Source organism: Colletotrichum siamense (assembly GCF_013390195.1).
Source record: "Colletotrichum siamense strain Cg363 chromosome Unknown KSG_Cg363_contig10, whole genome shotgun sequence".
NCBI classification, from domain to species: Eukaryota; Fungi; Ascomycota; class Sordariomycetes; order Glomerellales; family Glomerellaceae; genus Colletotrichum; species Colletotrichum siamense.
The window spans coordinates 3,556,964-3,571,771 of record NW_023501023.1 but is presented as its reverse complement, the minus strand read 5'-3'; the positions used below and the strand labels follow the sequence as shown (position 1 = coordinate 3,571,771).

At 49.1% G+C, this 14,808-nt stretch overlaps 5 protein-coding genes across 5 annotated transcripts; 2 read left to right on the top strand and 3 right to left on the bottom strand.

Annotated features, from left to right (window-relative positions):
• Nucleotides 1–2,245: 2,245 nt before the first annotated feature.
• Nucleotides 2,246–2,527, top strand: CGCS363_v014862 (uncharacterized protein; the record flags this gene model as incomplete). The annotated part of the gene is made up of 2 exons (XM_036646711.1): nucleotides 2,246–2,404; nucleotides 2,465–2,527. The coding sequence occupies 2 exons, from the start codon at nucleotides 2,246–2,248 to the stop codon at nucleotides 2,525–2,527; spliced, it is 222 nt and encodes a 73-aa protein (XP_036488032.1).
• Nucleotides 2,528–4,743: 2,216 nt separating this feature from the next.
• CGCS363_v014861 (uncharacterized protein) lies at nucleotides 4,744–5,910 on the bottom strand (the record flags this gene model as incomplete). Its single annotated transcript, XM_036646710.1, has 3 exons — nucleotides 4,744–4,950; nucleotides 5,004–5,315; nucleotides 5,365–5,910. 3 exons carry the CDS (start codon nucleotides 5,908–5,910, stop codon nucleotides 4,744–4,746), a joined length of 1,065 nt encoding a protein of 354 aa, XP_036488983.1.
• A 3,681-nt stretch (nucleotides 5,911–9,591) lies between these two features.
• On the bottom strand, nucleotides 9,592–10,422 carry CGCS363_v014860 (uncharacterized protein; the record flags this gene model as incomplete). Its single annotated transcript, XM_036646709.1, has 1 exon — nucleotides 9,592–10,422. The coding sequence occupies one exon, from the start codon at nucleotides 10,420–10,422 to the stop codon at nucleotides 9,592–9,594; it is 831 nt and encodes a 276-aa protein (XP_036488984.1).
• A 1,268-nt stretch (nucleotides 10,423–11,690) lies between these two features.
• On the top strand, nucleotides 11,691–13,357 carry CGCS363_v014859 (uncharacterized protein; the record flags this gene model as incomplete). The annotated part of the gene is made up of 4 exons (XM_036646708.1): nucleotides 11,691–11,750; nucleotides 11,818–12,324; nucleotides 12,385–12,546; nucleotides 12,605–13,357. The coding sequence occupies 4 exons, from the start codon at nucleotides 11,691–11,693 to the stop codon at nucleotides 13,355–13,357; spliced, it is 1,482 nt and encodes a 493-aa protein (XP_036488442.1).
• Nucleotides 13,358–13,678: 321 nt separating this feature from the next.
• On the bottom strand, nucleotides 13,679–13,990 carry CGCS363_v014858 (uncharacterized protein; the record flags this gene model as incomplete). Its single annotated transcript, XM_036646707.1, has 1 exon — nucleotides 13,679–13,990. One exon carries the CDS (start codon nucleotides 13,988–13,990, stop codon nucleotides 13,679–13,681), a length of 312 nt encoding a protein of 103 aa, XP_036488441.1.
• Nucleotides 13,991–14,808: the final 818 nt, after the last annotated feature.

The following is a 14,808-nucleotide window of genomic DNA, read 5'->3' as shown; positions in this document are numbered from 1 at the left end:
TCTTTACGGCACCTCAAGCAACACCATCTTTTCCATAACCTAAATACCACCAGAGAGGTCGATCATCGTGGGCTGCAACAAAACTTTAATCATGAATAACTACAATAATTGCATGAGGAGATGCTGTCGGCATATGAGTCGTTGTTCCATGAAAGCTGAGGCCAAATTAGCTCACATGATGTGCCGTTCGTTTTAGCTGTCTTCCGGTTAGATTGAGTCCAATTTCAAGTTGTCATAAAACCCATTCATTCTCGCTCGCTACATGATCTACATCGCACCAAGTTCCGCAAAACACATCACATCGAATCGAAGCCTGAGAGTGTTCGTTTCATCGCTCCAACAAGGTGCCTCCTCTCGTTTTGCATAAAGACTCAAGTCTTCCTTGACCGAATCAACGAAATCTACTAGCCGTTTCGTCCAGATAATATGAACCCATTCGTCAAATGCCTCGGCCCAATAATCCGCCATTATCTCAACATCATCTCTCTCGCCATCTGTGAGATATCTGAGGACCCTGAATGCTGGTTTCGGAACCTCGACGTGCTCGAGTCTATCTATTATACCATTGGCTTCAGGCAGGACAATCGATATGGATTGCAGTTGCGGCAAGTATTTCATAGCCATCGGTAGCCAAAGTCCTCGGTCGGTGACTGGGAGAGCAAGTGCCAGATGCTTTGTGGCGCAAGGCCATTCAACTCGACCGCATGCCTGACAGAAGTTGTAGAAGTTGTCGCTGTCAAGGTAGAGCATGTCTTGTTCTGGGTTGTAAAGCCGAGCTCGGGGCAATTTTAGAAGTGCGACTTGGCGGGCCTCGGTGTTGGTCGCCAACAGTGGCGAATAAGGATTGTGAACTTTCAGTGTTGGAACGATGTCCAATTTGAGATCCGATGGTGGAATGCAAATATTTGAGAAGATGTCGAGGCAGCACTCCCAAATTCTCTTTCTAATATGGAGGGGGAGGCGCGTAAAGTGTCTGAATTTAGGTAGCGAAGGGTATTGGAGAGCATCTTGTGGGTGGATAATGCAGCCTAGGTTCAGGAACAACATGATGTAGGTTTTCATGAATTTCTGGAAAGGAAGATAATGGCTAGAACTCCGTCAAGCGTAATGCTCACGAGTATCTGCTCCGGAATGAGAACAATATACGTTTAATGAATGGGTCTTCGTAGCCAAGTTGAAACAAACATAAGGACATCGCATATCCATTTGAGAGGCCGCCAGCGACACAGAAGAAGCTTGCTGGTTGTTGGCCCAGTCCTGCCTAGACATCTCGACGCTAAGTATTCTGCCTTGCCAATGCCGCTGTAGCCGGTGGAGCCTTCCATCTGCACAACCTCACTGCGCCTCATACCGCCGCATCAAATGGACTGGCGAAGGAGCGAGCTCTTGGCGTCTTCAGAGAAAATAAAGCGTGATGACAAGAAAGCTTCTCGAAAACATCAGGAGCTCTCTTTATAGAGAGACACCCGAGAATGCGCACTTCCTCAAGCAAGTCTTGAACCGGGGAAACAAACACTATCCATGCATTTGTTTCTTCGGCCGTGGACAGACCTCTTGCTGCTGAAGGGGTTTGCGTCATTATCAAACATCATTTGGGCCAGGCTGACCAATTAAGTAGATTGGTGCTGGTCAATGACTGTATTTATCATTGGTCGGAGTGTTGTCGGTGCTAAGTACGGGCAGCTTTGTTATGTCCACAGAAGCAATCAAGTAAGCATTTTGGCATGGTACACAAAGTTCGCGACTGAGAACAACACAAAATGACTTCAAACGGTCAGATATGTACTGATACTTATCTTGTCCGATAACACAGAAGTGCAAACGGTGTGAGGCAAGGCGAGTCATACTCCCAGCTTGGATCGGAAGAGCCCCATTATGCCACGGACTGGACCAAACGGATTCTCGCAACACCACTCACACTATATATACAAGCTGGGGTAAAAGAGTCATGTATGTTTTTTGTTGAAGATCGCCTGGTTCTCGTGGCGGAAGGTATGGAAGGAGAAGGGGGGGATTCGATTTTAACTTTAGTGTTTTGTGGAACTTGGTTCCATGAAAATGAAGCGGTGTATTGAAAGCCGCGTAATTGTTAATTTGAAACCCTCTCTTCTTCATACCGCGCTTTTGTTACCTGAGTCAAATGAATTCTTTAAAAGTCTGCGCCGGCCTCGTCTTTGCTACACTGTCTGTTTCTTTCTGAACAAATCATCAGCTGGCGTACATCGATTCACCTCTTTCATTCACAATGCGCTTCTCCAGCCTCATCCCGTTCTTCGCAGCCCTGGTTCTAGCTGAGGATCAGGGCAAAGGCTGCAACCCTGACAAGTACACCATGGGATGCTCAGGCCTGAACATCGTCAAGTGTTATACCTGGCCTGGTCGATCCAGCCCAACTTGGAACTTTGTAAGCCAGTGCCCACCTAAAGCGTTGGCTGTAAACGTGGAGAACACTAACCCTGCATAGGTCGAGACTTGCGAGAAAGTCTGCTGCAACGGTATTTGCACCGACACCAAGGAGGGTTGCTAGTCGCAAAAATGACTTGACATCATTGTCCCCTGCATCGGGTGTGGGGAGGTTGGAACAGAACACAACGATGATGAAGTTATCGATACAAAGCTCGGCTACAGTGTATACAAACAAGCTCAATACAACAAGGTAGGCTAGATGCCTCCTAAGTATGTAATCAATGAACGATTCTTCCACTCCCTTTCGTCGAAGAAACTTCGCCACCGGGCATTTTCGATGCAGTGAACGGGTGGGTCCGCGCCAACCGGGGCCGGTGTCAGCCTGCGCAACTTTGCGACCTTAATCACTGCAAATTCTATGAATGCGACTTGGATGTTCAAGAGCAATGAGCGTCTGTTGATGCAAATCTTGGAGGAGAGGTCTTAGGGAAAAAGCAGGAGGATAGTCGTCTTGAGACAGTTCAGGTTACAGGTTGCGTGTCGAACTTTGCGTGCATTCAACATGGATAGATTTCATATTCAGCACCCTTTTACCAACTATGGTTCTTCCGCTCTACCGCTAACCCCAGCTCTAAGCCATCTCAACGCAAACTGTTGAGGGTCTTTTATATCCATGTCAACTTGCTTGCTCGTAAATGCCGGATTCGTCCTAACGTCTAGTGCAAATAGAGCATAGGTTTGGGCATTATTAATTCGTCTTAAGTCTGGCAGTTTGATGCATCTGTGGGTAGCTGTTTAGTCAAGGTATCGGAAACACTAGGAGAGTCTTCACTTACTCTGACGGCTTGTAGGCATGATCGGTGGAAGCCAACTCATCTGTCCAATATTCAAAATCTCCAACCACACCTGTGATGTGGGTTACTTCATGCAGCAAAGCAAACCCAGCAGCAGGTAGAAGTTGTCGTTCCAGCCTCCATGTTGACATCGATTGCTCCTCTGCCTCGTCTGATGCGACAGCTCCGTTATTGAAGAAGTATGACGGACAAATGATAATGGTGTTCTTCAACTTATTGGCAACAAGGTGTGTGCCTCGGGCACGGCAATCATCGGTATTGCGAACAGTTCCGCAGCCGATGACTAAGGTCTCTTCTAGATCCTCAAGCTCGGCAACGTACCATCTAGCTGAAGAGCCCAACGCTTCAATGGGATCGTACACCTCCCTTCTGATAAAGTTGACTTTGTCGGTATTGCTCGCTGGTACATAAGAGTAAGGATCAGCATCTTCGTGACCGCTTCGGTTCTAAGGGAAGACAGAGAGGAAGAGGTAGATTTACCGCCAAACCATCCAATGAATGCTGAGGTTGTTTCAGAATCATCCTCATAAAGGAAGTCATAAGCAGATTTGGCGTATCGATTCATCCACATAATAGACCTTTCGATGGCGGCAACCTGGTTGCTGTCGCAGAAAAATTGGCTGTTGCGACCTGATTCACCAGCTACAATCCCGATGTTTTGTTTTCGGCTTCTCTTACTTAGCAGTGATGGAGACTCCACAGCTGCACAGTGGATCAGCATACAGTAAGAAAGGAGCCATACTAGAACGAAGTGCATTGTTGCCCTTTGCAGAATGCAACATACGTAGGTAGGGTGAAATTGATTATGAGTGCTACATCCGCCCTCGTATTATGGTGGCGAGCTGGTTCCTACTCATATATGCGGATTTGCAGCGGGAGGTCTTGACGGACATTTCAGAATCTCATATTGTTGTAAACTTTGGACGCAATCCCATGGATGACTGAGTGGTCATTGCTGATGTTCTGGGGCAGACATGGCGCTATTCGGGCGGCCCGTCCGAGGGGCGAGAAGTCTACTAACCACTCACATCGAAAGTTTAAAAGCATGTCAAGATATCTTCCTTAAGCTTTACAACTTTCAAGCACCTCCTTAAGAAATACATCAATAATCTTATGTTTCGTGCTTCTCTGTAGTGACTTTAATTCAGTGAGTTAGGCAGCATGCCAGTTCAACCTTTCGCACGGAAATGTCCGAAGAAAGCTGTCAATCTGCCCGTCGAAGTTTTAAACAACAGTGGGGGAGTTCTCTAGCAATAAGGTTTGAGTGATTCAGTCATACTGTAGCCTCAGAGGAACGGCCAGGAGAATGCAAGGACCAGGTGGGTTGGGTTAACTCAAATGTATTGCGGCTAATAACCCGTTCTCATGCGCCGAGCCCCGTGCTCGTATTCTGAATTCTCCACCTTTCCAGGCCGCCTTCTGGCCGAGGCCGGTCCGGTCCGAACGCCGTCCAAGTCCGGATGAACCATCAAAATTTGCAGCTTCAGTGAGATGCAAGCTGCGAAATTGAGTCATCCTGGGACGGCTTGTGAGGGATCTGGCCCGGCCTATCCCCTGGCTGCCACTTCTCAGAGTCTCCAATCCGGTCGGCTGTAATTCCGGCTCTTCCGGCAGGATGGAGCCCAGCTTCGAGTTGTCTCTTATAAGAGACGTTGCGAAGTCTTTCAGCCTCTGCAGGTGTGAGATGCAGCTGGAATAAGTTAGCTGATTGGAATTGTGACTTCAATTTTCAATCGCACTCACATAAATCTCGATCCCGATGGCATGAATAGCCAGGGCCAGCCAGACAGCCATCCCGAAGACCATGCCGGTGGCTGCTCCAGCTTCAGCAGCCGATGTTGCGCCGGGAAGGTCGGCGTGAACGACTGTTTGCTGACCCGGATTCTCTCCTGAAAAGTATGAGGCACAGTCCGGGTACAGAGCCAGTGTTCTGTTCATGTTGTCTACCATGAACGCAACTTGGTCGCAGGGACGCGATACATAGTAGGTTCCCATGTTGCTGATGATGGTAGCTGCAGTGATCTGAATTAGACGAATAGTGATGATGGATCCGGCCTTGTTCGGACGTCAGCGTGAGAATATTTGAAGCATTTGTCGCACATACGTAAAACCAAGCTCGTAACATCCAAGCTCTGTGTTGCTCAATCTGAAGCTTCTTGATGTTGATAAACGCCAACATCATTGAGCCGATGAACATGATCGATAGGAGGCCGACGCCTGTTTGTGTTTCGATCCCGCCTCCGAATGCGTTTCGCAAGAACATGAAAATGCCCGCTGTGCTGACGAGGGACAATAGTATGATGAGATAACCGTTGATGCGATGGAAGAGCAGCACCTTGTGACGAATGACTGGAACAAATTGGAAACAAGCTAGAAAGCTGGCCGGGAGGATGGCGCCGAGATGCATCTTGATGCCGATCTGCTCGATTCGCTTCTGGTAGTAGAAACACTCCCCAGGGGCTGCACCGCCGGGTCCACAGAAAATGCTGAAGTTGAGGTACTCAAAGCGGGCGAGTGTAAATCCCATGAAAGCGCCGAAGAAGATGAAAAAGAGGACGAAGTTGTAGCCTTTGGCGAAACCCAATGGATTGTAGACTTTCCGTGCTGCTGCAACAAAGCCGTTGGCTGGAGGTCGTGTTGGCTGAACCATGTTCGCGATTGTTGTCAGCCGAGTCTAGTTTAGTTGTTCTTGTTCTTCTCGAATATAGATTCAGAGTATGAGAGGTGGATTTGCGGTGTTTGAAGCTGCTGTCTTCCAATCTTTGAAAAATAGAAACCGGAAGCTCATTGTCTTATATCTCATCATTCTACTTCATCTGCATCGTGATCGGGGTCCCGGTCGTAACACAGCCTTCTGCATTCCAACGACGTCCATGGGAGATCTGCGCAGACGCGTCTTTAGGGCTGGGAGGCGCTTGAACGATCTTGGAAAGAAGATGCGCGATAACGTCGTAGGCGGCATTTACCGTTATGCCAGACAAGGGAAATTGGAGATGAATTCTACCGCCAGACGCCCGTCTTGGCATCTAACTTCAGCCTACTCACGCATCACGAAGATCGGAGAGCTGGTTCAAACACCCAATCGAGTCACAGCGCGCGGAATGCTTCCCAAATGGGCCTAGAGGTGGCTTGCTTGCCAGCGGTTGAGTGGATCGCTACACTCCGTTGCGTTGACAGCGTCCGCCCCCCCTTTTTGCCGAAATTACGCACGCATAATCCCTGTATATACATGAAAATTTGCCCAACGCCACGTAGATATTCGTAGTACGGCAATTGACCTATTCTGATGGCTTCAATTGATCTATTTCTATTGAATCTCATTATCTGAGGGCATCGTGATGCCTCCTAAACGCCGCCGCGCGGCTCGGCAGGCGGATGATGACCCTTCTGGGCATCGTCCGTCACCCATCGCCAACGGTACGCGGAAACAACGACGTATACAACAACTGGCACAGGACGCCGCCAGAGATCCTCCTCAACGCTCTGCCTCGCCGTCGATCAGGATCGTTACGCCCGCCGAGAGGGCTCGCCGGGCTGCCGCCGCCGAAGAGGCCGCCGAGGAGGCCGCCGAGGAGGTTATCGTCGCCGAGGCTGGACCCGAGACTAATGATTTGGTGGCGGCTGAGTCTACATCGCGAAGAAAGCGTGTACTTATAGCCCCTCCGTCATCACGAAGAGCTCCAAAAGCGTCCTCTCGCCAAAAAGCAACGACAACGCAGAGGAAGCGAAAGAAGGATCCGCCGCATACGATCCGGCTCCGAAGTACTCTGCCTTCGTCGATGCCACCGTTTCGACCAGACTCGACCCCAGTTAACCCAACCCCTCGTCAAACCACTCGATTTGCGGACGATACGCCTACGGCCCCTCGCCATAGCGCTGATGATACGTTTATGTCGTTCCACGATGTATTTGAAGAGGAGGACGATATGGGTAACGAGGAACCAACTCTGCTACAAATCCAGGTTACCCGTGGCCCAGCGCTCAAGGGTAACGGTTTACCTGTTCTCGATCTAACCATCGAGAGCATCGCGTATAACAGATTCAGTATTGCTCCTGTATTAGATGCGAATAGTAGAGACTGGGAGGCAGACAGCGGCGCCCAACTTGAGGCAGAAGTGGCTCACTCGTATATTGTGAAGAAGGCCAATATCGCTGTTGTCGTTGCTTGGAGGAAGCCCACCAACGCATCTAAACCAACACCAATCTTCACTCGGGTCTATCCGTCTACTGGAGGGGTCACTTGGCCAAGTATTCCATGGGTTGATATTGTCCCCTCTCTTGAACAAGCTGAAGAGAGGGGTGAAGTCCACCTCACCGTCAAGTGGCAATACAGCGCCGTACCAATCTCTGGTGGTATAGTGACTGGCGTACGAACGCCTCGAAAAGGTGGCCGAGCAGGCGTTTCAGCCGGCATGCAAGAGGCGATCGATCGTGAGGCTAACGATCCTGCAAACGTCGAGCGTCGGAAGGAGGGTATGCACAGACAACTTCTCCGTACGCACATCTGCCCAGAGTACCAGAGATGTAAGAATAGTTCGGGCGACGAGAAGTTCAACTGGTGCTATATACTAGGCCAGAAGCACTACAAGATCAAATCTCACCATATAGAGAAGTGGGCGAAGGCTATTATGACTGGACAGGCTGGCGTTGACAATATGGAACCACCTAAAGAACTGCTTGGTGAGATTCTTCACGACCAGTTTATAGAGGATCAGAAACGCCAGGGCAAGAGAAGTAAGAATATCGTGGAGGTTGATGATAACCAGGAGACGACAGTGATGACGGAAGAGAAGGCTGAAAATGCCGCACTTCCATCATCAGGGTCAAGATCTGGCCTAACCAACGCCAACAGCAACGCCATCGTCAATATATACGGCAACGCGGGGGCGCCAGATCGTCATCTTCAATATCCTAACCCATACGTACAGCTGCCGCCGCCGGCGCCGCCGCCGCCGGCATATTGGCCATATGCGAACATCTCACAGTATTCGTTGCCAACTCTTCCGCCATTGAACCTTCCAAGCACTCGTCAACCAAGTATCGCACTCCCGATTCGTTCGTCCTCGCCAGTGGTACCGGATTCGCCTCGAAAAGCTCTAGATCAAGTGGCCAGCTTCATCAAGTGGTTTATATCCGTCCGCGGCAAGCGATATAACGTCGACGAAGGGTTCAGAAAGAAGCTACAGAAACTGCGATCAGTAGACAGTAGCTTGCGGGCAATTCGCAAGTTACCAGATATTTGGTTTACTGAACAGGGTTTTACTCAAGATCTTACCGAAGATGTCAGGAACTCGATCAAATCCTTCATAGACAACAGCGCCTACTACGGAGGGCAGTCTGACGCCCTCTCCGACGTGGTATCTCACTCTGAACTTCATTCAAACCATCGAGAGTCAGAAGGAGATGTTTATACAAGAATATACGCTGGATTGCCAGGAGGGACGGCGGCGGCGCCAGTTGAAAACTCTGCGGCGCTAGTTTCAGGCGAGTTGGGGTCATCCCGACATATCGACGCCCTAGTGCCACGTCAATCCATCGAGCAAGAGATCCGTGGTACGCCAGTTGAAGTTGGTCGACGTGGTGAGTGTATATAGAGCTGTTTACTGTCGAATATGGCTAACTTTGTAGGCGTTTCGGAACTCTTTGGTTTCGTTTCGTCACCACTGCTGTCAGCGTCGCAGATGCTGCCCACGCAGTTACAGATCGAACAAGACGAAATCGAGCAAGGCGATGAGGACAATCAGATTGAAATCTCGAGTGATACGTCGTCAACAGAGACGTATTACTCGGAGGAGGATAACGAAGAAGAGTGATACAGCAAGAGTGGTGTGAAGTTTGACTGTATGCGCGATTTTTTTGCATGACGTGTTCAACCACGGAAAAGTCTACCCATAGCCGTAGATTCAACACTGCCGCTCTATACGTATAAAAGCAATAGAATTACTGTTATTTTGGATCTGCAAACAATACACTTCGGTCCATCCCGATACTGGTTAGGGGCAGTTGAAGTCTCTGACTATGGTTGAAGTCTCTGATCGTGATGACGTGTCATCATCACAAATCATCGTCACAAGCATCAACAACGCGTTTCAGCCGTTATACAGGCAAAATTGATATGTATACGTAGCTACCGACGAAAACAATGGACGACGGTATATTTTTTGTGTTCTGGTGCGCTTGTGGCTAACCTTTTGGCAATCTTGTTGGCTACAATCATGGATTTGATGATTGACCATCATATGACGACACGATTAAGATCTATTGCGCGCGAACGCACGATGAAAATTTGGATTGCTTGCTGATGTTCAATATTGGCAGCAAATCCTCCCTTTTATAGTTCGATATCGTCAAATATATGCTCTGTCCCATCAAAGTTGACGAACGAATGGCGGAAATGGCCCTCGATCTGGGGTAGACGATACCCAATCTCCATAGCGCAGTCACGTAGATATTCCATGAAATCCCGAGTGTCATTCTCATCGTTGTTCCACTTCGAATACGTCTTCCTGATGTATCGCTTTAGATCGCCGAAGTACTCTTCGATGGGGTTGAAGTCTGGTGAATACGGAGGCAGAAACTCGAGATGGACACCTGATACCCGGCATAAACCCTCGATTTCAGGTATACGATGGCAGGAGAGGTTATCCATAACGATGACAGAGTTTGGCTCTGGAAAACGCCCACATTTCGGGATAAGGCACTCCTGTAGCCAACGAAAGAACCCATCGCCGTCAGTCGTACCATAATACGTAGTCAAGTGTAGGATACCGCTCAACGTGAGGGCTGGCAGGATCTGTACGCGAGAGTTCTGAAACCGATCAATCTCTGCAGTTCGAAACGCAGCAAGCCCTTTCGGCGCCCATCCAGTCCTCCGTATCCCAGTATCCTTATTGACGCCGGATTCGTCGACGAATACCAGCTGGTCGGGGCGATATCGTCGTATACGGTACAAGTACTCGTATCGTAGTTCGTCACTTCGCTGAGCAGCAATAATCTTGGACTTCTTGTTCGTCCAGCCAGCTGAGTTTAACTGTCGACTGATTGCAGAACGACTGATCTGGATCTCGAAGGCTTCAAATAGGAAATCTTGCATCTCTTCAAGAGATAGATCGCTGCGGTACTGCAGTAGTTCAAGAAGCTCTGTACGATGCCATATTTCCATCTTTTGTCGACTCTGGCGGCACCTCTTATATCTCTGCACTTCGCCAGTGATATTACGTCGTGATCTATGTCGTCGAATCGTTCGTTCGGTACAGCCAACGATACTTGCCAGCTCGTGGGTCTTTTGGTCTTCGAATGGCAGTATCATCGCGATCGTCGATAGCTGTAGATTCGATATTCTGGGCGCCATTGTATCGTCGTCGTCGCCCGGCGTCTTTCTCGATGTATCTGATATAATAAACCACGGACATGTACTGACCAGCGGCAAACTGTAAGTAACAGGGCACAATCTATACAGCAGTAGACTCTTGCTCAATATCGTGAACAAGCTGAGCTATCAGGAGAGTCATTAATCCTGTTGACTGCCAAAGCATTTGCTCTGAAGAACCGTATCAAGCCCCTTGGTATGCTTATATATTACTCAGAGCCATACAAACCGTATGCTGAGTAGATATATAAAGTCATACAGCAGGTCTCTTCTTCTGTTCCTCAGCAAATGTCATCTTGATCTCTCATGACGAAAATAGACCTTTTGTTGGTCGAATGGTATGGGGATGAGGTGACTAGCTGGGTTGGCAATGCCTCGATGGGTAGATTGACTGCTACGGAAGCATGAAATACACACCTTATGTCTCTATCGTGTAGTTATACGTTTGAATACTACTGGGACTATAGTGATTGACGGCAATTGAGGTGTTGGTGATGACTTTGACGCGTTTTGCGTGCGATGCAGAGAAATGCGCGTCACAGCGTAAAATTGGCTTTTTTTCATGTTTTTGCATAAGCGGGGAAAAAAAAGGGGGGCGGACGCTGTCAACGCAACGGAGTGTAAGGAGGCTTGGAATCCTTCGAGCGTTTGCAGGGCTGAAAATAAGCCAATCCTTCGTCTCCAGCAACGTGGATGCGCCTTTTGTGTTACTTCAAGTGTCGTCGTCATTGATCTCAGCGTGCATAGCTCATCGTCTTCCAGCATTCCTGACAAGTGGTTGCTGCATCATTCGTCGATTTCTAAGCCTCCACGACAACGTCTCGCGTCCAAGCCCGCGGCCCCGCGATTGAGGCTTGCTTGGTCCGGGACAGATCAGATGCAACCGTTCCGCCGGGAGATAAGCCTACTTTCCGATCGCTGTCACTCCACCGATGCCCCGGAGTAGTTAAAACGGCTCTGGCGCCCACGGCCGCTCACCATTCCCAAATCAGAAGCATCCTGCGCCGGGTGATTCTCTCTGTGCGAACGCTCGCTTTCCCGTCTGGGATCCCACTCACAAGATGGTTGGAGTTCCGGGACGATCCAAGGGTTGCAACACATGTCGCAAGCGGAAGAAAGGAGTGAGTGCACCAGAACCCTTGGGCCCCTATCATACATGCGCCTGATCATTGACCCCGTGTACGGTAGTGCGACCTCCAGAGACCAGTATGCGGGCAGTGCCTGAAGGCTGGCATCGAGTGCGCGGGTTATGAACGGAAGCGCATCTTCGTCAATGCCACGTCCAACAACCCGAAGCCTAAACATACAGCTCTCGCCCTTGTGGCGCCTCCCACGATCCAAGCGCCCCTATTTTCTCATTCCGCTTATGAGGAAAAGATTCTTGATCTGTTTTGGGAGACATACATGCCCGATGCCCCGGCTTTCACCCCAGGAACCCCCATTGTCCGGTACTCTCATTCAGACTGGGCTGCTACAGTCCAGGATCTTTACCGAACGGATGCAGCACTGCGCCAGAGCCTGCTGGCTATTAGTCTTGGAACCATCGGCCGACGCGACAAGCAAGTATGGATGATAGATGAGGGACTCAAGTTCTACTGCCAGGCACTTGGTGAATTAAACACTGCCCTACGGCATCCTACGCGATGGAGGTCAGATGCGCTGATGGTGGCTTCAAGGATCCTCGGTCTCTATGAGGTATGTGCATTCCAAACCCCCTTCTTCCTCTGCGAAAAACTAAGACTCAGTTCATTTCAGCTCTTATACGGCGCAGATGATAGAGAGAGACGGGGCATCTCCCAAGCCCAGAGCTGGGAAGGTCATGCCATGGGAGAAATGGCCCTAGTGGTGCAGCGAACACCACAGAGCCATGTAGACGGCCACGCGCACCAGCTTTTCTGCTCTGGGCGTGTTCATCAGGTACAACACTTCTCATCAACTATTCTTGTGGCTTCTTTTATTCTAACGCATTAATAAGACAATTACACACATCAAGCGGCGGCAAAGATGTCCTTTGAGCCATCATATCTGGAAGACAGTACCCTGGAAGCATCATCCGAAGTCTTCCAAAGACGCACTAGTAGACATCTTTGTTGATATTCCGGGTATCCTCGAAGATCTCGACGAACTGCGTGATTGCGAACCAGGGATCGAGAAAGAGGCAAAACAGAGCAGACTGGTGAATGAATGCTGGCGCATCGACAGAGAACTTACACGGTGGCTTGACAACATGGGCCCGACAGAAGAGCTGGAAGACCTCGAAAGAAGAGGTGTCGACAATCCCACCATGTGCGACGTCGTCATAACATCGATCATGACCTTGTTTTGGACAACTTCCATTTTGGCCTACAGCACTCTTCGCCTTGCTCTTGGCCCAAAGCCTGACATTGAGCTGCCGGAGCGAACCAACCCTAGGGTTTTCTGTACCAAGATCGCCAACGTCGTCGATGTCTTCTTCCATCCAAATGCAGGGACCTTCGGTATTTCATCTGCGCCTTTGCCGATCGGCATGGCGCTGGTGTACCTGAACTCGACTGAGGAGGGGTTCAACTCAGAGGATAAACGGAAGCTTGTCGGTTTCTTCGGCATGCGGGCTAACAACGGGATTGGAATTGGGAAGTTCTTGATCAGTACCCAAAGCGACGGCATCGTGCCGAGGGGCGCAGTACAGTATCCCAAGTGCGATGCTATTAAGGACAAGGCAAAGAGGTGGATGGGAGCTGTAGGGTAGTCAGATCATTCGGCTGTGAAGTAGTCCCTTTGTTCTAGCTATCTACATGTATCTATATTGGATATTCAAAGTATCGAAAAAATCCTTAAGATAAAATAGATAACTCATACATCCAGTACCTCCAACGCACCCTACTTCTGTCCGTACTATTCCCAAAGTCGCATGACTTAAAATAGTTCTTTCGTTCCAATGAAGCCCAGGTACACCCATCGCCGCTTCCACGTTTCCTGCGTCGCCAGGGTCAGGCGGAGTTGCTGCAACAGTCGTGCTCAATGAGTCGTCCCAGTAGGGTTCAACCTCTTCACGACGTCTTCGAGCAATTTAGGGGTAGTAGCAGCCCCAGTCGTACTTCTTCTTGCCCTGAGGGTCAGCGTAGGCGTTACCGCCGTATCTGCCGGCGCAAAAGGCACCGACGTCAAGGTTCCTTTGATTGTTGCCATCCGTGCAGTACCAGTCGTAGGCACTATTGGCAGCATTGTCTGCTTTGTCGTTTTGAGCATGAATTGATACACCCCACTGGCTAACACAGGCCGCGTTCATATCAACGCCGCCAGCCCATGTGCGGGCGGATACAGGGGCCGCAAGCATAGCGAGGCTGGCGATGACGCCAATGATGGTGTGGCAAGCGAACATGTTGGATGGCTTTGGTTTGTGCTGTTGAGTGTTAGATATGACGGCATCAGTATCTGCTTGCAAAAGGTCTTACGTATAAGGCGGTGCAGAAGCAGAGACAAATTGTGAGTAGAGGTATCGGATAGTGTTGTGAACGTGGTGGTGAGTGGTGAGAGAGACTTAGAATCTTGGACTCTAAAGCCGTATTTATAGATGGATCTTGAGCTGTAAGACTGGTCTGCCGCAGTGTATAGAAAGCATGATATGAACGGCCTCTAAATGGACACTTCGAATCTAACCAATCTCCTTTGAGACTGCGGAACATGAGGTTGTATAAGGCATACAGGGATATTGCGGTTGTATGTTATGCCCTAAACGGACTCACCTATATGCATAGCTATTGGATCGGCGAAGATTTTGATTCCTTTTTTCCGCACTTGGAGTCAGATCGACGAGCAGGTGGGTAAATATTACATGCATTATGCTTAGACTGTGTGGCTCTGGAGTTGCCTTACTCTATTAGGGTGTGTCTACAGCTTAGAAGATAGCTGCCTACAGCCTGATCTAGGAACTGAATGTTGCTATTTATTCAGCTCCTCATAATATAACTAATAGTTAGTTTATATTCTGAAAAAGTCCTAATTTGGATCTGCTTAAACCTTTTAGAATCTGTTAACGATGAAACACTAACATTAGTACCTACAGTATATTCTCACTGTTGATAGATCTCTATAGTTATTAATAAGTTGATTCTAAGTGCGAATAACAATAAAGTTATAAGTTTGGATAATACTTCGAGCATATCAGCTAGGTGATTAATGCTACTGCTCTATGCTATA